At 35.6% G+C, this 24,618-nt stretch overlaps 1 protein-coding gene across 2 annotated transcripts in view; it reads right to left on the reverse strand.

Annotated features, from left to right (window-relative positions):
- Positions 1 to 24,618, reverse strand: part of LOC101896361 (dopamine receptor 1) — a 301,976-nt gene that overhangs the window by 62,385 nt on the left and 214,973 nt on the right. For both annotated transcript variants that reach the window (XM_059121808.1, XM_059121803.1), the window contains exon 6: positions 20,234 to 20,363. In XM_059121808.1, coding sequence (XP_058977791.1) covers positions 20,234 to 20,363 — 130 coding nt within the window. The remainder of the gene's footprint in view (positions 1 to 20,233; positions 20,364 to 24,618) is intronic.

Here is a 24,618-nt window from a genome sequence, read left to right on the forward strand (position 1 = left end):
TTGAGGGTATTATATGTATGTAGCAATTATCGTCCGATCCTCATGGGGGGTAGGGTCGGAATTGAAGCCTATTGTTCTTAGGATGTGCATTTTGAGGTTTAAATGGCTAAAAATTTTAATTTTTTCTAATTTTGTAGTAGTTCTATAGGCCACAATTGAAAACTAATCGACACGGAATTTCGCATCGGAAGAGAGTTGAGGACAGAGAAGAAGTCTAGCATTTTGGATGACCATTGGATTATATTTAGCTGTAAAATGCATCACAACTGTCGTGTGCAATTGTTTTGAATACTTCACAACACTACGGAGTGCGTAAATATTGGCCAAATTTTCCGGGTCAAAACCTAAGGGTAACCTCTGGGCTCTTTGGCATTATTTCAAAAACGAAATCTTTCAAATTGGATTTGGATATAAAGAGACAAACATATTGTAGTGTTGTAGGGTATCACATGGTCGGGCCCGCACGACTATAGCATTCGCTTACTTGTTATTAATTAAAAGGCTAAAGGATTACAATAGGTTTTTTATATATAAGATATCTCCATTAGGTTCCGATGGATATACATTTTCTACAGATGAACGATATCTTGTTTATAGGGGAATCTAGAGACATTATATGGATGAAATATCTATCGTATAAATCCTTTCACAGAAACTTGGCCCCTTACACTTAAAAAGGTTGCACAGAAAAGGCTTTTGTTAGTAACAAGGTCCAGTAGGGTTATGTGAACTATTTAATTCGAGCACAACGCACCGACATATTTACTACACATTTTGTCCCCAAAAAAAAAGAGCATATATTTTATGGTTCATAAGTGTAGCCAGGATAGGAGGCAACACGGAAGAAAAGAAAGCAACCGACGACATTGTATTTCTTTATTTTTGTTTGTATTGCTATATAAATTGTGAAAAGGATAATAAATCCTTTTTTGATGTCTTTTTGAAAGCCTTAGGTTTTTTCGGTAAACACATGTTGCCACCATCAACTAATTTAAACACAAAGCATTTTAGACACACACACACACACACATAGAAACACTTTTATTGATACTTTTCCATTTAATGAATCCTTTAAGCACACACACACACACGTAGACACACTTGCACACCGACAAACCCAAGACAGTAGGCAATATCTATCTTATATGGCAAAAGGTGTCTGACAGGAGGACAGGCCTGACAGGAAGTAATAAAGCAAAAAATTATAAAAATACTGACTAAAAATAGAGCAGTGATGAAAGTCTTCAATTTTGTTGGGTTGTAGGGGAGGCGGAAGGAGGAGAAGGATAAGCACTATGGTTTTTGTTGTATCCTTAATGCCAATGAAGTTCAGTTGCCAATGCAGGCATTTAAACTTAAAAGATAAGGGAGTGCTGGAAAAACAAAGGGCGGCCAAAAGGGCTAGATTTTCACACCTGAATAAACACGATTAAAGGCTATTTTTCGTCGGATAAGTTATGGTTGGGTATTGAAAAAAGCCACTTTGTAGGAGCTACAGGATTTTTCCACAAAAAGAAAATTAAAAAGAATAAGAAGTGACAAAAATAGTAAGAAAATGTCGTTCCTAATTGGTAAGATCTTAAAAGGCAATATACGTGACTTAGCGAGTAGAAAAAATAAGTGAGCTTTTCGTAATGAATATATTTTAGACACACAAAAATCTCTAAAATGTGATTTAACGTCACACTATAAAAAAATAAAATTACAAATACAGTGTGATTTCTTTATATTTGGCTGGAAAACCACAAGTGGCTATCGTTAGAGCACTCCAGCATTTAAATGTGAATAAATCTTTTGTGTCTTATACCATCGTTCGTTACCGTGATACTGCTAGTTTAGTCCAACGTACCGGAAGAAACCAGCAGCATTAGCAGAAATGGTTTGAAAAGTAACAAGTAAAAAAGATGTAAGTTTGGCCGGGCCGAACTTTTAATACCCTCCACCATTTGGAGGATAATTTGGCAATTTCCAAAAAAAAAAAAAAAAAATAAATAAATAAAAAAAAAAAAAATAAAATGCGTTAAAAATTCTGTTAAAATATTACAAAATACCGAATACCTATACGACGACGTGGACCTGCATAGGCAACTTTTGTCATAAGTTAAATACGAAGACGTGGACCTACATGGCCCAATTTATGTTTTATGCTGCAGTATCTATTACAAACTTCAAATACGAAATTTAATTGATTCCGTTAAATAATGTCGCTAAAATCAACAAAATACCGAATATTGGGGGGTACCGTTATATGGGGGCTATATGAAGACGTGGACCTACATGACTCATTTTTTGACTTAGGATGTAGCATCCATTACGAACGTCAAATGTCAAATTTGAAACGATTCCGGTAAATAATGTCTCTAAAATCATCAAAATACCGAATATCGGGGGGTACCGTTATATGGGGGCTATACGAAGACGTGGACCTGCACAGATAATTTTTTGTCTTAGGCGGTAGTATCCATTACGAACTTCAAATGCCAAATTTCAAACAATTCCGTTAAATAATGTCGCTAAATTCATCAAAATACCGTGGGGCTATATGATAACTTGGACCTACATGGCCCATTTACGAACTTAACCTGCCTACTGGCAAAATATACACGTCTGCAAAAATTTAGCCTTCTATCTCAATTTGTTCGAAAGATAGCGTGATTACAACAGACCGACACACAGACAGACAGACGGACATGGCTAAATCGGCATAGAATTTTACGTTGATCAAGAATATATATACGGGTCTGACATGAGTATTTCGAGGAGTTACAAACGGAATGACAAAATTAATATACCCTCCATAGTATGGGTATAAAAAGCGACTTGATCGAAACTCGCGTCGTAGTGGCCGAAAATGGCTCGCGAGCTGAACATATCGCAATATTCTATTTGGCAAATATTGAAAAATGAGCTCGGGGTAAAGCCATTGTAATTCAAAAAGATCCGAGAACTTACACCGCAACAGAATGAAAATAGACTCAAATGAGCTAAAGAGTTCCTTTGCTTGGCCGAAAGTGGTGAACTGCCTAATTTGATTTTTTCCGAAGAGAAAACATTCGTTGTCCATCAGTTTGTAAACAATCGTGTTTACTTGCCAAAGAGGTCAGCTGAAAATGTGCACCTTCGGTTGGCCACTAGAACTCATAGCAGCCGACGATCGCTCTCCGCTCGTATTAATCTACCGTGGCATCAGAGTAAATGCTGAATATTATCGCGAAAATATTCTGGAGGGTGTATTAATGCCTTGGGCACGCAAACATTTTGGCCCCAGACCTTGGACATTCCAACAGAACTCAGCACGCGTCACCCAAGAATGGTTACAAAATGATGTTCCTCACTTCATTTCTAGCGCACAATGGCCACAAAATTCTCCGGATATCAATCCGTTGGACTATTGTGTCTAGAGTATTTTGGAAAGAAAGGTTGACACTTAAAAATACTAAAGTGTCGATCATATTAAGCAAGCATTTCACCGCGAATTGGCCAAAATACCACAGAGCAACACTTAGGCAGCGTATGACGGTTTCATTGGCCGTTTGAAGGCCATAATTAGTGTCAAAGGTGACCAAATCGAACAAATCTAAACGTTTTCTAAAATTTGATGCTATTTCCGACATTTTTTGCATTCATTCAATAAAATTTAAAAATGTAAAAATTGTGGCGTTTGACATTGATGCAGTTTTTTTTTTCTTACCCAAAACAAGTTAAAAAGTATCAGTGGGTCTGATGTATATCCTCAGTCAATGTTCGATTTTTTAAAAATACTTTGACTTCTGTTTTGATTATTCAAATTGTATACCCTTTATGGGGTAGGTTCCAAATGAATGACCCAATATTGTCCATTTCGTGTCGGACCTAAATAAATATGATATAAATATTCCGACGTGTCAGGTTTGGACTGTACCGACTGCTTCCTTGGCTTTATATGAGGTACTAATAATTTTCTACAAATGTTAAAAAATATAGTCGACGGAAGTATTCCTTCTTTCATAATTTTCGTATTTGAAGAGAGTTTAAGGCTTATATCGTTTTTTTGCATTTTGTTATTCAAAATCCGATGTTAATTTCGCGTTTTATGAGGTTCATGGATATTCAAAATTTTGACCCATTGTTAGGGAGGTACCAAAAGGAGTGAAACCATATATTCCAACTTCTTACCAGGCCTTGGGTTAATAAAAATTTTGTGATAGAGAATTTCAAAGACAATCGGACTCTTACATCAGATTTTTTAGAGTTATATATATTCAAAATGTAGACCATCCCTCCATAAGTTTGATAGGATTGTATAAAATCGGATACTCCCTTCGAGAGTTATCGTGCGCACCAGCCAGCCAGCCAGCCAGACACACGGACGGACGGACATCGCTAGATCGACTCCAAATTTTCTGAAACGGATTTGGTCCAAAGATACCTAGTGTCTTAAACTGTTTTTTTTTTTTCGATGAGGTACGTTTTGGCTTTATCAAACGATACATACGCTTCTGTAGCCATATGGCTGAAGGTATAATAATATACATCCAACAATAACTTTGAACGTATGTCATCAGAGTCAGCATTAGCCATGCGTACTAAATAATTTATGTCGTTTTTTTTTAATTTTTGTAGCCCCAAGAGATAATAAAAACCTTTGATATGTAATGATGTTTCCCTTAATCATCTCTAACCCAGTTCCTTCCTCCATGGCAACTTTTCTTTGCTATATCATCGTCTTCTCCATATTATTATTATTATTCTTTTCAAACAAATTATATTGATTTCATTTGAATCTATAAGAAATGAAGACAAAAATTGGATTGAAAATGGAAAATGTTAAAATCAAATTATTTCATGGAAAATTTCCCTAACGAACATCAATGTCATAAGTTTCTACCTGAAACGTAACGGTGGATGATGGCAAAATGACGGCCGTATGTAAACGAGAAAATAGAAAGGTAGCAAAAGGAAAGAGAAAACTTTATTCGATATGACTTGTGTCAAACAAAGTTTCTGTTTCTTTTTGTTTTTGTTTTTGGCAATACAAAATGGAAGAGAAATATAAATTACTGAAATGCACACTAAAAGCATGCCATACAATTCAATTTTCTATGATTGAATGCCAAATATGTCAATACGAAATCAATATGTGTTCGAATGTATACCAAAAACAAACTTTATCAAAAAAAAAAAAAAAAAAAAAAAAGAAATAAATAGCAGGAAAACGTTTAAAATTGACGATATGGGAAATATTTATATTTAAAGCAAACAAAAATTATGTATATATTTAAGATATGTGCATGCTACGGAGGCAAAGCATATGCATGTACTAATAACATTATTCCCAACCAAAATAGTTCCTTCAAATGATTTATAAAATAATTGTCCAGCATTTCGAAAAAATTACTACTTTTAGTACTATTTTCAGCAATAAGGAGAGGATTTCTTCGTTCGATATCATCAATGCTAATTAGAATTATAAATAACTAGCTGGCTAATTATAACTAGCTAATTAGAATTATAAATAACTAGTTGTCAAAGCATAATTATTCGCAGATATGACTGTTACAAGTGTTCACGTACTGGTCGATTAATTTTTAATTTTTAGTCAAATGAGCAGTAATTTGGAATTTACTGTATTTTGTACACCTCATAATTGAGGACTGAATGATTTAAGAATAGCCAAAGTTAATTACTTTTTTAAACCCATTAGCATTAGAGTTAGAGGTGGATTTTAGTGGATTTAGAGGTGGAGGGTGGATTTACATGGAAAAAATTCAAAAATTTGTAGATATGTTGAAATTTGTGTTCAGCCCGGCCGAACTTACAGCTTTTTTACTTGTTTAGTACTCAAAATGCACATGTTATTCAGTTTGACAAACTTTTTTAAATAAAAACTTCTTACATCGTACAATAGTTTTATACATTCAAGGTTTTTTATATAATTCAAGTTTTTCCTTTTTCATTCCACCGACAAATCTGAAAAACCGATATCATCAGTAATTTAAATATTTAATTTCAGAAATTTATATTTATCCCTTCACCGATAAGTAACATTTGCTAGCATTTCCCAAAATAATCTACATCTCTCTATCATAGATACCAACAGTGGTACAAAATTAGTACCATTTAGTACTTTTCTATAACTTTACAAATTTCAGGATTTCAGTTTATCTTCACCAAATACACAATTTACTATTCGTTCAGATATAGGACGCATTTCTAAACCACCGCTAAATCTTATACACAGACGCCTTTAATAATTCAAATGTCAAATATTAAGTACTTTTCGTACAATTATATTACACATTTCCAAAACCACATCCATATCTTGACAACAGACACCAACAGTGACATCTATATCAAATTTCAGGGTTTTAGCTCTATTCCATTGCCCAATACCAAATATATAGTACCATTCAGTACTTTTCGTACAATTATAGTACACATTGCCGAAGCTACCTCCAGGCTACACGTGAACAGCGTCTCCAATAAACCTACCACAAACAGAGAACCCAATTCCGCCATTTGAAATTACGTTCTCCCAAATGGAAATTTTTCCCAACTTTGTACCATTTAGTACAGAACACCAAACACATCAATCTTATTTCCAAGAATCGATGCTCATGACAAATTTCAAGATTATACCACTATCCGTTCATGTAATTCCAAATGGTACCAGATTTGATGCATGTGTATTGTTATAATTTCCAAAAAAAAAAAAAAAAAAAAAAAAAAAACAGTAAAGAAAGTCTTAAAGTCGGGCGGGGCCGACTTTATGATACCCTACACCACTTGCTGATTTAGTAGAGCTCCGCATAACAATTAAAAGTTCTTACACGCTATGATTATAATTTAAAGTTCAAAAGACTGAATATGCCGAAGCATTTGTATCTTTTAAATTCGGACTTGTATTACCCATTTGGTGCACAATTAACTTGACATCGAATAAAGATATATATGGGAGCTATATCCAAATCGGAACCGATCTTCATAAAATTTGGCAAAGATATTTATGAGCCGTATTTGATATACTTCCCTGAAAATCGTCGTTACGGAGTGCATATTACAGCTGTGGGTAACAAATATAACAAATCGGATGAAGGGTATATATGGGAGCTATAGCTATATCTGAACCGATCTTCACCAAATTTGATATACTATCTTCTAGACTCAATTCGGTCGTAAGTGCCAAATTCCATCCCATTTGGACAAATATTAGAGGTTTGGTGCACAATAACAGGTAAATCGGACGAAGTTATATATGGGAGCTATATCCAAATCTGAACCGATCTCGATAAAAGTTAGCAAATATATTTCTGAGTTGTATTCGATACATTTCCCAAAATATTGTTGTTACAGAGTGCATATTACGGCTGCGGAGGACAAAAATAATAAATCGAATGAACAATATGTATGGGAGCCATAGCTATATCTGAAAAGATTTCGATAAAATTCGGCATACTTATTTTTAGGTCCAATATGATCGTAAGTGCAAAATTCCATACCATTCGGCCTGATATTACACGTTTGGTGCACAATAAAAGGCAAATCGGACGAAGATATATATGGGAGCTATATCTAAATTTTGACCGATTATCTCCAATTTCAATAGGGTTCGTCCTTGGGCCAAACAAATGATTTGTGCAAAATTTCATCTAGATAGGACAATAAATGCGAACTGTACTTTGTTAAAAAAAAAAAAAAAAAAAAAAAAAAAAAAACAGACGGACGGACGGACATGCATAAATCGACTCAGAATGTGATTCTATGCAGAGCATCAAAAGGAACTATGGGTCTATCTCGTTTCCTTATGCCTGTTACAAACAAATGCACAAAGACATAATACCCTGACCACCTTGTGGTGTAGGGTATAAAAACCTTTAGTTTACCTATTCTACACAACATCAAGGAATCTCACTTTAGATATCAAGTTTTATTCCTACCCCAAATGCCAAATTAAATACTATTTAGTACTTTTCGTACTTTTTAGTTTGTATTTCCAAACTAACCGTACATGTAGCAACCAAACCTAAGAAAATGTAGTCCTAATGCCAAATTTTTAGGCTTCCAACTCAATCACTTATCCAAATATCAAATTTAGTACGTTTTAGTACGTATTTCCAAAACCATTTCCAAATCTCAATCATACACAGTAACGGCGATCCGAATGTCAAATTTCACATTTCAAGCAGTATCCGTTCACGCTATACCAATTTAGTACAATTTAGTACCTTTCGTACGCTTGCTGAACGCATTTTCAAGTCCAACTGTTTATTTTAACACTGCCCTCCAAGCAGAGACCCCAATAGCAACATTTTAAATTTTCAGATCACTCCTTTCAACAAAAACCTAATTATATGGAATCAAGTATCATTTGGTACAGTTGTTACACTAAGTATGTTGAGAATTGGTGGATATTGGACGCTCTTCATTATTTTTTTTAGGAATATTAATAAAACGTTTGTCACTTGTTAAATGTGAAGTAGTTGATTAAAACAGTTATTTTTGTCTAAACTTTGAAACGGGCATTATGACAATGTTAATCATCCCAAAGGGACAACATTCCACAGGTTTAGTATTTAGAACGTATGATTTATATTGTGGCTACGAATACAGCAATGATACGCCACGGTGTACCCATAAATATCCCTGTTACCAGGCCATTGATACCCATAATTACCTATTTTCCCGGCGTTGTATTGGTGCGCGTGCATATTACATTTTAATTGAATTTCACAGATGTTGTTGTTGCACACCAATCTATTAATTGACTATTAACCTCATGTTTCTATCAGAACCGTTAGTTTGAGGCGTACGTGACCTTATTGCCTTACAATCAATTACCGTGTCCTACAAGTTGCAGGTTAATGGGAATTCTAATACCTTTGCAGTGTGTGTGTGTGCACTATTCAATAAAATTGTGAATTTAATGGTATGAGAGAGGGTGGTAGATGGAAATTATTCGACGAAGGAAAAATGCAACATGTGGCCAGCATACATGTAAAGTTGACCTATGACATAAGTGTGTGTGGAAAGGACCTATGAGTGACTACAGTCGTACAGGATCTAAGTTTGAAAATACAAGTTAAAACAAATGAGTCGGATCAAATTTTTGATATTTGCTTACCCGCAGTCTGTAACATCATAAATAGATATAGTTTTTAATTAATTAGACATAATCTGTCCCAGGACAGGATGAAGTGACATTTATGTCATAACGTGTAAAATTATGACGAACAAAAATACCTCCCTTCAACTTCTACAACATTAACATTTAATTATTATTTTGATCTCTTATAGGGGAGCTCCAGATGGATTGAACCGATATAAGCATCACATGTAACATATAAGTTTTCACTTTCTCATGGCTCCCACACAGACGGTAAAAATTGCGAACAAGTAAAAAACATCAAGTTCGGCCGGGCCGAAGTTTTAATACCCTCCACCATTGAGTACAGAAAACATTTTTTAATAAAAAAATGTGTCTGAATTCAAACTTGTTTCACATTAAAAAAAAAAAACTTAAAGTCCGTTATATGGGAGGCCATACCTAAAATGGTACATTTGTAGACAAATTTATACTATAAAGGTTGTTATCTATTGCGAGTCTTAAAAATCAAATTGAAAACATTTCGTGGGTAAATGTGAGTAGGAATAAGAAAATATCGAATATCTGTGGGTACCGGTTATATGGCGGCTATACACAAACGTGGACCTATAAATTTAATGTTCTGCCACCGGAGCTAGAACATATTACGACCTACAAATACCTATTTTTAAACAAGTTCGTGGACAAATGTAGCAAAAATCATAAAAATACCGAATATCGGAAGGAACCGTTATATGGGGGCTATACGAAAAAATGGATGTGTGCACACAATGTTCTGCCACCAAAGCTGGAACTCAATATGACCAAATTGCAATTTTTAGACAAATCCATGGAAAAAATCACTAAAATGCCAAATTTCGGGAGGTACCGTTATATGGGGGCTATACAAAAACATGGTCCTATAAATACAACGTTCCGCCACCGGAGCTAGAACCCACCATGACCAACATATACCAATTTTTAGAAAAATCCGTAGAAAAAATTTCGCGAACATCAAATATTGGTAGGAACTGTCAAATGGGGCCTATACCAAAATGTGGGCCGATATATCTCAATTTCAATATCAACTATCCTATACATAATACAAATTGTTGTTCAAAATGTTGAAGCTCTACGACACATAGTGTTGGCATCATTAAATCGACTTAAAATTTTCTGCTTATCATGAATGTACAGGGTGAGATTAAAAAATCGCAACCAACTTCAGATTGCTGTCATTTCTAAGGCACTCGTTCCAGTGACAGCTAATTATATAGTTTAAAAGCGAAGAAAAGAATTTTTCTGAGAATTTACCAGAAAGAAGTTATTTGTGATGGAATTCAAGCGTGATAGTGTGATTTCTTTTTATTTGGCTGGAAAGCCACACGTGGCTATAGTTGGAGCACTCCAGCATTCGCTCGTTCCCGTGATACTGGAAGCGTAGCCCACGTCAAGAAGACGACGACGGAAGAAAACAGCAACATCAGCAGAAATGGTTCGAAAAGTAAAGAAGCAACTTGATCGAAACCCAAATCGCAGTGACCGAAAAATGGCTCATGAGCTGAACATATCGCAAAACTCCATTCGGCAAACATTGAAAATTGAGCTCGGAGTAAAGCCATTGAAATTCCAAAAAGTTCAAGAACTTACACCACAACAGAAAAAAAATCTCAAAAGACCTAAAGAGTTGCTTCGCTTGGCCAAAGTGGTGAACTGCCGAATTTGGTTTTCTCCGATGAGAAAACATTCGTTGCCCAGCAGTTTGTATACAAGCGAAATGATCGTGTTTACTTACCAAAGAGGTCAGCTGAAAATGTGGACCTTCGTTTGGCCACCAGAACTCAAGTGCCGGCCATGGTGATGGTGTGGACCGCCATAACAGCCGATGGTCGCTCTCCACGCAAAAATATTCTAGAAAGTGTATTAAAGCCTTGGGCACTCAAACATTTTGGTCACAGACCTTGGATATTCCAACAGGACTCAGCACCATCGCACTCAGCACGCGCCACCCAAGAATGGTTAGAAAATGAGGTTCCTCGCTTCATTTTCAGCGCACACTGGCCACCAAAATCTCTGGATACCAATCCGTTTGACTATTGTGTCTGGACTATTTTGGAAAGTAAGGTTGGCACTAAAAAATACCAAAGTGTCGATCACCTCAAGCAAGCGCTTCGCAGGGAATGAGTCAAAATACCGCAGACCAACATTCCGACAGCGTGGGACCATTTGAAGGCCATAATTCGTGCCAAATGTGACCAATTCGAACAAATCTAAACTTTTTCTAAAATTTGATGATATTTCCGAAATTTTTTGATTTTAATTCAATAAAATTTAAAAAAAAAAAATGTAAAAACTATGGCGTTTGACTTTGTTACAATTTTTTTTATCTCACTCTGTATGGCAAAATTATTAAATGTGCAGAATTTGGCCAATTTTTTTTTGTAACAAAACCTATGACCTTGTAAGCAAATTTCCGGGAAAAGCTGGTCTTATCTAGTTCAAAATATTCCATTTATTTTTTATAAAATCACAGATCAAAATGTCTTTTCAAACCAGAAAGGAGCAATCAATATTTATCTTTGTTCAACCAAAATTCCATAAAACTTTTTGTATTAGCTTCGAGACACATTAAACTACAACTAAGATTTATCCACGGATTAGTTTTAGTTGAGATACGCATTTGCTTCATTTATGGTGATTAACTACGTGCCTTTGTCATAAGATACAAGCCGCAGGCAATCCCATTATTCTTATTTATTTCCAAAAACTGATAGAAACATTCTTATGGATGGTGTCCTTAACCAAATAAATACATCATTAAATAATTCAGCACGAAATTCAATATCAACAGGAAACACTTAAGGAAAAAAGTCAATACTTTATATTTTATCTAGGCATGTCGGTGCTGCTATCGCAAAACGAAAAACTTCGCCCACCCACTGCCAATGCTTCAGTAATTATTTTAACTTTAGCATTTAATGGCTTTGCATCTCCTCTCTTAATGGCGGACTGTCTGTTCAATGGTTGACCCATAATGTAAATGTATTATGGCCAATATATCATTGTGAGTTTTGGTAATCGAATCGTGTCTACATTAAAATGCAAAGATATGTTTCCGTTCTTTTTGAAGGTTTCCACCAAAAAAAGGAGACCGAAATACAAACGAAAGAAAGAAATAAATTGTAGCTATTAAACCTTGGTCAACAGTGGGTGAAACACGTTCCAGAGCATACACATGCTTGGCAGAAAAACACACACACATACACAGCTACACGCCAAAGAAACAGAGTCGGAAACGTGGCGCAAACATACATCAAAACATAAACGAGATACTTGAAGATCACGTACGAATAGTTAAAGAACCATAAAATAATTATTACCATTGGGTTAAATAACAAAAAAAAAAAAAAAAAAAAAAAAAAATAAGCAAACATGTGCTACACACAAACACATACACATGTACGTTTTTTGAACTCGCTGGAGAGAATAAATATTTTTGTTGTGCCATAACGATACGAGAAGAAAACAAATATATCACAATTTATAAAAACTCCTAATGAGATCCTCGCCACGATAAGGTCGACATATGGAAGATATGTACAACAGAATGTAATATCGTCGTTAAAACGGAAGAACATGACTTTTGCTCTTCGTGTGAGAGATATGACCTTCCTGGTGAACATTAAACAGATTTTACAAGCTAATTAAAAAATATACATAATTCCAAGAAGTTTTTCTGAAAAAGGAATTTAATATTTGTGATGGGAGAGAAAATAGTAGCACTATATGTAAATTTGGGGATCAGCTAAAAATCACCAACTATAAGGCTAGAATCTAGATAGATAGGTATTAAAAAGTACAATTCCTAAGAACAATTTCGGGCAAAAGATTTTAGGCATGTAGATTATTATTTCAGCGAGATGCTAGACTTAATGATCTACCAAAAAACAAGTAAAATAGTATCGGTCGGTTTTGCCGTCAGATGTATATACTGAGCCAATGTTCGATTATTTAAAAATATGTTGACTTCTGTTATGACTATTCAAAGTCTTGACCCTATATGGGCCAATATTGTCCATTTTGTATCGGACCTAAACAAATATGATATAATATTATATATAAATAAATATGATATAATATTTAATATTGCGACGTGCCAGGTTTGGACTACATTAGTAAGTTCCTTCACTTTACATGAGATATGTGATAATTTTTGGAAAATGTTATGATGTGCGTGAGGTACCAGATGTAGTCTACCGAAGACCGAAGAAGAAAGAATATCGGTATGGCCAAAATTATAAGAAAATCGAACAATTACATTCAATTTATGGGAAATCATCAATTCTATATTCATCTCAGGTTTTTGGTGAAGATGTAAGGAACCACTGACTTGCTTCGCAAGTTATGACAGATAAAAGCATTGAAAATGGCGACCTTTTGTGGGTGAGGTACCAAAAGGGGTTAGCAGGTTTATATAATCTTCACAAGAGATCTTGAATTAACAAAACCGTTTCTATGTGTGAAAATTGTAGAAAGTTGGATGCTTTTTTCGCTTATTTATTTTATAAACGTTTTGGTTATTCAAGACTTTGACCTTTGTGCGGAGGTGCCAGAAGGAATGGTCCGATCTCTAACCTGTGTTGATAGAAATATTCAGATGTGCCAAGTCTAAATGGAATCGGATGTTATTTTCGCGTTTTATGAGCTTAACGGATATTCAAAATTTCGACCTTTTGTGTTGAGGTACCAGAAGGAGTGGACCGATATATTCCGTCTTAATATCAGATCTTGGGATCATGAAAATATTAGGATGTGTGAAATTTGAAGACAATCGGACTCTTACATCACATTTTGTAATTATTCAAAATTTTGACCCTTTGTGGGAAAGACACTTGATGGAGTGGACCGACAATGTCCATTTTCACACCTGACCTAGCACTGACGCAAATATTAGGATTTCCAAAGTTGGAGCGAAATCGGATTATCGATTTTTTTCTGTGCAAAAAAATATTTTTTGAAAATTTCGACCTTTTGTGGGGAAGGTACCAGAAGGAGTGGACCAATACATTCCATCTTTTCACCAGAGCTTGGGTAAAAAAAAAAATTATTGGGATGTGTGCAAATTGAAGGCAATCGGACTCTTACATTACGTTTTATAAGAATTGTAATTATTCAAAATTTTGACCTTTTGAGGGGGAGGTACTTGGTGGAGTGGACCGATATTGTCCGTTTTCGCATCTGACCTAGCACTGACGCAAATATTAGGATTTGCAAAGTTGGAGCAAAATTGGATTATCCTTTCTCTTTCTGTGGAATAAATTATTTTCTTTGAAAATTTTGATATTTTGTGTGGGAGATACCAGAAAAAGTGGACGGATATTGCCCATCTCCCAACTCGATCTAAGTTTGACAATAATTTTACGATGTACCAATTTTGTACCAAATCAGATACTCCCTTCGAGAGTTATCGTGCGCACCAGCCAGACAGACGAACGAACGGACGGACATCGCTAGATCGACTTCAAATGTCCTGAAACGGATTTGGCCCAAAGTGACCGAGGGTCGAAACCGTTATTTCGATGAGGCACGTTTTGGCCGTATAAAATGATATATACCCTCTGTAGCCGAGTACGGAAATGGGCAATATCGGCCACTCCTTTTGGTATTCTAACAATACCTGTACCAAAAGTGTTCGAAAGCATTAAATGTGTTACCATTTGGAATTATGTGAACGTATAGTGGTAAAATCGGGAAATTTGGTATAAGAATCAATTTATGGAAATGGGCGTGATGTAAGGAGGTGGTTTTTGAAATGTGAACTGAGTGTATGGACTGGACTTAGAAGAACTGAATTCGGTACAATTTCGTTTTGGGTGAAAGGAAAAAGCTGGTCATGTGAAATGTTGGTTTAGGGGAACCTGTTGGTAGTAGGTTTGTGATAAAGAGGTGGTTTTGGAAATATATACTACAAGTGCACGAAAAGTACTAAATAGTACTATTTTTGGTACAATTTGGTATTTCGTGAACCTGCAGTGCTAGATAGTTCATGTGCAGCCTGCAGAACGAAAAGTACTGAATAGTACTAAGTTTGGTATTGGGTGAAAGACTAGAGCCATTGTTTGTATCTGTGCTTAAGATATGGAAGTGTTTCTGAGAATGCGTCATATGCAGGGTGAGATGAAAAAACAGCAACCAACTTCAGAATGCTATCATTCTGACACTCGTTTGACAGCGGTTAAAATGATTCCAATGACAGCTAATTATATTGTTTTGGTGGGAATTTTCCAGAAAAAAATTATTCGTAATGGAATTTAAGCGTGATAGTGTGATTTCTTTATATATGGCTGGAAAAAATGAGCTCGGGGTAAAGCCATTGAAATTCCAAAGGGTGCAAGAATATACACCGCAGCAGGAAGAAAATAGACTCAACAGAGCTAAATAGTTGCTTCGCTTGCCCGAAAGTGGTGTATTGCCGAATTTGGTTTTCTCCGAGGAGAAAACATTCGTTGTGCAGCAGTTTGTAAACAAACAAAATGATCGAGTTGGCCACCAGAACTCGAGCGCCGGCCATGGTGATGGTGTGGGCCGCCATAACAGTCGATGGTCGCATTCCGCTCTTATTAACCGACCGTGGCATCAGAATAAATGCCGAATATTATCGCGAAAATATTCTGGAGGGTATATTATAGCCTTGAGCACGCAAATATTTTGGCCGCAGACCTTGTACATTCCAACAGGATTCAACCCAGTAATATGTCAGTAAGTCACTTAGTCATTACAAAAGTAAGTACAAATGGCGTTATCTTCGTTCCGTCCAAACGTTTAACACCCGCCATAGTAATACATCGATTATATCCGAATCAGTTAAATTCAAAATCCGTATATTTCAAGGTTACCTATATATGAGAGATATGGCATAACATTAAAAATATGAAATATTTTTGTAGCTGGGAAATTTAAATTATCTAAAATTGGTCCAGAGAGATAAGAAAAATTATGAAGCAAATTTGGATTCAAACACCAAACTATAGCCAATTCGGTTAGAAATTGGGACTGAACGGTTCATAATACCAAATATTGAGAAGTACCGCCATATGGAGGTAATATTTCGAGTAAATACAAAAATCGATATTACCTCCTACTTGTGTTGAAGATATAACGAGCTCCTTATCAACCACAAATCCATTTTCTTCTACTCAAACATAAACAAAAGAAAAACAAATAAAATAATCAGCATTAAAGTAAACTCCTCCTGAAATAAATTCTAAGCATTGCCTCTGACGTCGGTTTTGCTTATATGCCAAGTCAATAGGATAATGAAAAAAGTTCGCAATCTATAGAGATTAAGGTAATCATTTAAATGGTCAAAGGATGTGGGAAGAAGATAGGAAGTACTTTATTTCTAGGGCGAAACAAGTAACAATAAGAAAACTTTACTCAATTTATTTTTAATGTTTGGGGATATTCGTTCGAGAAACGTGAGTGGGATTATCGTTAATGTGTGGGTAACATACAAGCGAAATTATATTAGGCCAAAGGATTTAGACCAGTGTTGTTTTGAACAAGGGCAATATATTAGGGGGATGTCCAAAGAAAGACATAAGATATGAAAGAATATGTTGCTGCTTTAAGACAATGATTTAAAATTAAGTACAAACTATTTTTTTTACAGAAAATGTAAAAGGGTATAAAAAAATTGTACGATACTATGAAAAAATTTAAAACTTATAGCATACTGATAATGCTCAGATTATGGTAATAATTGTTTCCAGCATAGGGAGGTGCGAAAATGAACACAATTCTTCATTTCTCTTCATAACTTTCCTAGAGTCCGACTTTTGTTTTAGATTTGGACGTCTAAATATTGGGTAATAAAATGCCTCCAATCGTCCGACAGCTGTTAAAATTATTCCAGTGACAGCTCATTATATTGTTTAGAAGCGTACAAAAGCATTTTAAAGAGAATTTTTCAGAAAAAAAGATATTCGTGATTGAATTTAAGCGTGATAGTGTGATTTCTTTATATTTGGCTGGGAAACACCAAGTGACTATCGTCAGAGCACTCACTACAGCATTTAAATGTGAATAAATCTTTTTTGTCTCGTACTATCGTTCCTTACCGTAATACTCGTAGAGTAGCCCAACGTCAAGGAAGTGGACGGAAGAAAACAGCAACATCGGCAAAAATGGTTCGAAAAGAAAAGAAGCGACTTAATCGAAACCCGCGTCACAGTGGACGAAAAATGGCTCGTAAGCTAAACATATCGCAATATTCCATTTGGCAAATATTGAAAAATGAACTCGAGGTAAAGCCATTGAAATTCCAAAATGTGCAAGAACTTACACCGCAACAGAAAGAAATTAGACTCAAAAGAGCTAAAGAGTTGCTTCGCTTGGCCGAAAGTGGTGGACTGCCGAATTTGGCATTCTCCGATGAAAAAAACATTCGTTGTCCAGTAAACAAAATGATGGCGTTTACTTGCCAAAGAGGCCAGCTCAAAATATGCACCTTCGGTTGGCCACCAGAACTCAAGTGCCGCCCATGGTGATGGTGTGGGCCGCCATAACAGCCGATTGTCGCTCTCCGCTCGTATTAATCGACCGTGGCATCAGAATAAATGCCGAATATTATTGTGAAAATATTCTGGAGGGTGTATTGAAGCCTTGGGCTCGCAAACATTTTGGACACAGACCTTGGTTATTCCAACAGGACTCAGCACCAACGCACTTAGCACGCGCCACCCAAGAATGGTTACAAAATGAGGTTCCTCGCCAGCCAAGTATGGTTACAAAATGAGATTCCTCACTTCATTTCCAGCGCACAATGACCACCAAAATCTCCGGATATCTATCCGTTGGGCTATTGTGTCTGGAGTATTTTGGAAAGCAAGGTTGGCACTAAAAAATACCAAAGTGTCGATCAACTCAAGCAAGCGCTTCACCGGGAATGGGCCAAAATACCGCAGAACAACATTCCGGCAGCGTGTGACGGTTTAATTGGCCGGTTGAAGACCATAATTCGTGCCAAAGTTGGCCAATTAGAACAAATCTAAACTTATTCTAAAATGTTATGCTATTTCCGACATTTTTTGCTTTCATTCAATAAAATTAAAAAAAAAATGTAAAAATTATGGCGTTTGACTTTGTTGCAATATTTTGATCTGTAATAGATGAAGTGAAATGCTTCGGTCCGCTATATATGGTATCTCATGCATATTTCCAAAAATTTACACATATCTCATATAAACTACAGGAAGTAGACGATATAGTCCAAATCTGGCACATTGTAATGTTAGTATCAGACGCCTTCGGAAACTCCCCATAAAGGGTCAATAGTTCGAACAATCATAACTCAAGGCTGGGGGTATACAGGGTTGCCCATATTCGACGGACCCATGACTCTATGGGCCCATTCCAATCGACGAGGCTTGTCCGCAGGCAACATTCTTTGCGTCAATTGAATTTTGTACGGGAACAAATGCAAATCAATGCGAATAATCCGTTGTAAAGTGGACCGAGCCATGCCCAACTGCTGAGAACGGCGTTTTTGGGATGTTCTTGGGGACCTCTCAACACTGGCTCGTACGGCAGCGATATTCTCGGCCGATCGCCTTGGTCGACTTTTATATGGCCTCTTCGGATTAGAAAGAGCCTTAACAGTCGAAAATTCTTCGTATAAACGCTTAATGGTGTTCTTAGAAGGCGCACTTCTGACATTTTTTAATGTTTTAAAAGCACGTTGAGTTTTCAGAATTGACTTCTTGTAAATTTCAACTATTTCAGAGCTCTCGCGTGGCGTGTTTTGGTTCATGGTAAAAATCTGCTTGGACTGACGCTTCAAACGCGGTATGTCATTAAGCGATGTGACATCTCTGTCAAAAGTTATGGCGTTGCCAGATGGGTCCGTCGAATATGGGCAACCCTGTACAACTCTCGGCAAAACCGACTGATATTATTTAATTTGTTAATTCGGAATTTAATTTGAAGTCCACCGGGCATAGTTTAAAGTTTACTTGATTATAGTAGATTTTTATTTAGACTAAAATACCTGTTTTAGAGTAAAGAAGTGTTTGATAATAAATCCATAAGTCCATCAAACGGATTTCTGATATTATAGCTCTTTGTTCAAAATGTAGCAAGTATTATTGCTGCAAACCCATAACTTTGGTTATCTAAAGTTTAAAGTAACTTCTTATTTATATGCGAATACAAACTTTCAACAATTATATATTATCTCAACTTTAATATCTCCTTACTACTGGTTGTATTTATAAAGAGATCATCTCTTAAAGACAAACTACGAAACTATTTTACAAGTATACTTGAACTAGGTCATTGGGTATTTTTCATTCGACAAATGTTTCAATTTTCTTTTCTAGACGCTTTAAACATTCGCACACAATGTTTAATTTTCAATATTAAAATTTTCGCAAAAAATAACCCCCTCGATGATGGTGAGTGAAAACTGTTGCTAATTTAAAAATAAAACAAAGAACAGACACAAAAACTGAATTATGAACAGTCTAATCATCGCAGCGTTTCTTTGAAGGATTTTACTGGATAAACACACTGTCACACACACACACTTAACAGCCATACATAACATGTTTAACCCATTTTCATGAGAAACCAATCAAGCCATTTTTGGCCGACCACCCTTCAGGGTCACATGCAGATGACAACGGACAGCACAAAAGGGCTGTGGTGAGTGACCAACATACAGACAATGTCGTGACCAGCCGCCACCGAGCTATGTCGCCTACATAGTCAGAGATGTTGTCGTCACCGATATCAGCCGAAAACCACCATCACCATCGTTACGTTATCGGTAGCATCACCATCATCGTCATCATGATTGTTCTGATATCAACAGCAGGAGCATTGTCATCGTCGTCGTCGTCGTCATCATCATTAACATTTTTATCATTGGCCTGAATTGTGTTACGGTGAAACAAGGATTACAATGATTTAACTCTTGTCCTGGTGGTCAATCTGCTTCTGCTTCCCCTCGCCCTCTTTATTCATTTTGTTATGTTTGCTAGTATTTTGGTAGGAGACACAAAGTGTGTGTGTGTGTGTCCACTAAAGTGAACGATAGTCTACATGAGTTTCTACTTCGTCATAAAAATCACAATAAGAGCAGCAGAGGAGAAGCGAGGGAAGTCAACTTACCTCAGTGGATCCTTTATATGTATGTAACGGTCTAAGGATATTGCACATAAATTCAGTATGGACGCCGTCGAGCACATCACATCAAAGGCAACCCATGTATCACAAAATTGTGCACCGAAAATCCAATAACCTGCAAATAAGAGCAGTAAAAGGGAATAAGAACAAAAACAACAACAACAAAAACATGAATACAGAAAAAACATACACAGAAACGTGATAATGTCAACAATTTGTTTTAAATATAGAAATGGGGTACTAAGGTATTAAATCGATGGGATGTAGAGAGGAATATAAGTTATAATTGGGAACTAAAGTATGTCACTCACACAACTACATTTAGGGAGATTGGTAATACTTTTTATACCCTACAACACTATGTGTTGGGGGTATTATAAGTTTGATTGGGCCAAAAATTATGTAACACCACGAAATATTGATTTCCCACATAGGAAAGTATATATGGATCTTCCTATCTCGCCGAGCTGAGTCGATCTAGCTATGTATGTCCGTCCGTCCGTCCGTCCGTCCGTCCGTCTGTCCGTCTGTCCGTCTTTCCATGTTAATTTGTAATCACTCTACAGGTCACAATTATGGTCCAATCCTCACGAAATTGAAAATGGAGGTGAGGTTAAGGTTAGAATAGAACCCTATTACTTTTGGAGATTATCGCATTATATTTAGGGGTTGAAATGGACCTGATTTTGCAGTTGCTCTACAAGTCGCAATTATGGACCAATCGAAGCGGAAGTTAGCATGGGGCTGGAGCTTAGGGGTGGCTAGAAGTCTTCTAAGTTTGATGATCATTGGGTAATATTTAGTGGGTGAAATAGATGAAATATTTGTGTTAAATAAAAGTCAAATTTTCCATTAAACCGCGAATATTTTTAATCCCGACGAAACCACAAATAGACGAACGGGTCACTTCTGACCGTTACGTCGATGCCGATAGTAAATATATCGGATATATAGCGAAATATATACGATATATATACAGAAATGAAGGGGATTTTAGCTAAAATGCTCATATCTCAAGAATGGCTGGACCGATTTGGACAAATTTTGTCAATTCACAATGCCCTCTTGGCATAAAAGTATAAAATATAAAAAAATCGCATAAAAAGATGTCAATAATAATGTTAATATAGGTTTTGTAGTATTTGTGACATATTTTTTTCATATTTTTTATCGCATGCGATTTTTTTTTTTAATTTGACTTATAATATTGAAATGTATATTTTTTAATATTTTTTCACCTTACAACACATGTTGGGGTTTTTATATGCAGATTGCAATAATCGCCCGATCCTCACAAAAATTTTCACAAGGGTAGGGTAAGGCTCAGAAGGGATAGGCCTATTGGTTTTAAAGATGTCCGCAATATATTTGGGGGTTGAAATGGACCAACAATTAAAAATGTTCCTTATTTTGCAGCCGAAATAGAAACCAAAGGACACGAGATCTCGCTTGAAGTTAGAGTTTAGGACAGCGAGTAGAATGGACTACTACTTTTGTGAAAAAAAATACTTACAGGCGATATCCGAAATACACAAAAGCCGAACTTCCAAATATTGCGACAAGCAAATCATACAGATGAGTCTAAGTTTAGAGATACACAGGCGCCTCTTGCTTTTGAGATAATCGCAAAATATTTAGAGGTTCAAATGAATCAAGAACAGAAAAAAATTCCTAATTACACAATTGAAGCCAATCGACACGCCTGAGAAGAGAGTTAAGGACAGGGAAGGATTCTAGCATTTTGGATGGAAAATGGACCACGACGACTAACAGTATGACGGAGTGCTTAAATATTGGGCAAATGTCTCTGGTCAGGTCAGTGCTCCGTGACATAATTTCAAAAGCGAAATCTTCCAAAATTGATATGGATATAAGGGGGCTTGTAACGTATTGCAGTGTTGTAGGGTATCACATGGTCGGCCCCGCACGACTATATTCTTTGCTTACGTGTTTTAATTTAAAGTTGAACCATATTAAAACTACATCCAATTGCGTCGTCGCAGATTGATGTTAAAGTAATTATTTTAGGGTTATTTTTTTTCAAATATCACCTTTACCCTTCATTTTTCTGATATACGCTATTTTGATAATTTTAGCCACATTTTACAATGAAATTGTCTGAAAAAAACACAAGGAGTTCCTTTTGAGTACTTCACCCACTGGAAGAGAATTTTCTTTGTAAATCTACGATATCGTATAGCCCCTTCCATATTTTGATGATTATAGCCAAAATTTTCAATAAAAGTGTCTAAAAATCCACAAAAGAACTTCCATCTGAGTACTACATGCCCTGGAAAATATTGTCTATATAGGTCCACGATATCATATAGCCCACATATAACGGTACCTCCTCCTCCACATTATGCGATATTTTGACGATTTTAGCGACATTATTCACCGGAGTTGTTTTCGTACAGGCCCCTATATCAGTACCTCCCTATATTCGGTATTTTGGTGATTTTAACTACATTGTTCACCGGATTTTTTTTAAGTTTCGTATTTGAATATTGTAATGGTATATGACAAAATTTGCCTATGCAGGTCCACGTCTTCGTATAGATACCAATATAATGGATATATCAGGTATTTTTAAAATGTTTAACAGAATTTTTGGCGAATATTATTTCTTTGAAAATTCCAAAATTCGTTCCAAATAGGGGGGGGTTTGCCGGCCGAACTTACTGCTTTTTTACTTGTTATTTATTTTTTTTGCAAGACTATGAGTGTTGAAATATTGGAACTTTTAAAGTTTTTAGAAGTCCTTCGTATAATATGGATGCTTAGATTTTTTTTTCAAAGTTTGTAAACTATTTTTAGAAAGACCTTCAGTGCTTTTATTTATTCTTATTATTTTTATCGTTCGGGGGATCCAAAGAGCCATAATTGTGGATTTTTAAGAATATGTGTTTAAAGTCTAACAGAAATATAATCATTTTATGGTGAATAATAATTTTGTGGGACTTGAATAAAGATCGTATATGGCAATAAAAGTTTACTCCTTCTTTATCTAGCAGGAAGCAATCCAATACAATCCTCGAATAGATTAAAATCCTTCTGATAACCTGAAAAGCTCAACTTTTTCAAAAAAAAAAAAAAAAAAAAATGTTTATCTCTTTAAATCTGTAGGGAATATGCGATATTATCAGTCTAAATAAAAAATTAAAAACCGGCTCAATTTTGGGTGAAAATGGGATGGAGAAAAAGTTCTGAAATTTTATATTTAGATTACTGATAATATCTGTATTTGAGATTTGCCGGTGTTTTACAAATGTGTCCGATATTTGTACGAAAAGTACTAAATTTTGTATTGGGTAAATGGATAGAACAGAAATCCTGAATCTTGATATATATGTCACTGTTTGTATCTGTGATTAAGATATGGAGGAGGGCTTGGAAATGTGTACTATAATTGTTCGAAAAGTACAAAGTAGTACAAATTGGATATTGAGTGGGGGGATGAAATTGGAATACCGAAACTTAACATAGAGGTCTCTGTTGGTATCTGGGACTGAGATATAGAGGTGGTTTTGGAAATATATAAAACTATATAACTATATATTCGAAAAGTACTAAATAGTACTAATTGAGGTTCAATGTTGGTGTCTAGTATGAAGAGATGTAGATTATTTTGTATATACGTACAAAATGTTACTGAATTTTGTATTGAGTGAAGGGATAGAATTAAAATTCTGAAATTTGATGTTGAAGTTGAATGTTGGTTTCTGGGGCTTACTTATAGAGATGTTGAAAAAGTGTTCGACAGAAAAATTGGATGTGGGTCCATAATCCCTTGGCTTTATAATATCCTCATCGGTAAACCGTAAAAGTCTGAAAACTTCGTAGGATGTAGTAAGTTTTGATGAAAAAAATGTTGTCAAACTGAACAATTTTTGCATTTTGAGTACTAAAGAGACCTAATACGAACTATTGGAACGAATCTAAATCGAAAATTAGAAAATCAAACATGTGATTTGATGATTCATTTTAGTAGTCTAAACATGTATCAAAATATCTTGAAGAAGGTCTACAGAAACTTTACCACAGGGTATAAATGGCCGGCCCTTTGCAAACTTGACTTATTTATTCAATACAAAAGTACACTCTTAAATTTAACATTTTCTCTGAATACGAACTTTTTGCCTTGCCTTTCGATTACGAAAATCAATTTATTGCTCTGTTCAAAAGTGACACCAGAATATATCCGCCATTTATGTCAATGGACATACACATATGCACACACACACACACATATATACAAATAACAATGCGGTCACCATTTTGAATGCATGTTGCAATATCTGCAAATATCAAATTGAAAGCTAACCAATATGTAAATATTGCCACAGACATAGATGAATGTGCGTTGGAAA

The sequence above is a fragment of the Musca domestica genome, unplaced genomic scaffold (genome assembly GCF_030504385.1).
Source record: "Musca domestica strain aabys unplaced genomic scaffold, Musca_domestica.polishedcontigs.V.1.1 1, whole genome shotgun sequence".
In the NCBI taxonomy this organism is placed as follows: Eukaryota; Metazoa; Arthropoda; class Insecta; order Diptera; family Muscidae; genus Musca; species Musca domestica.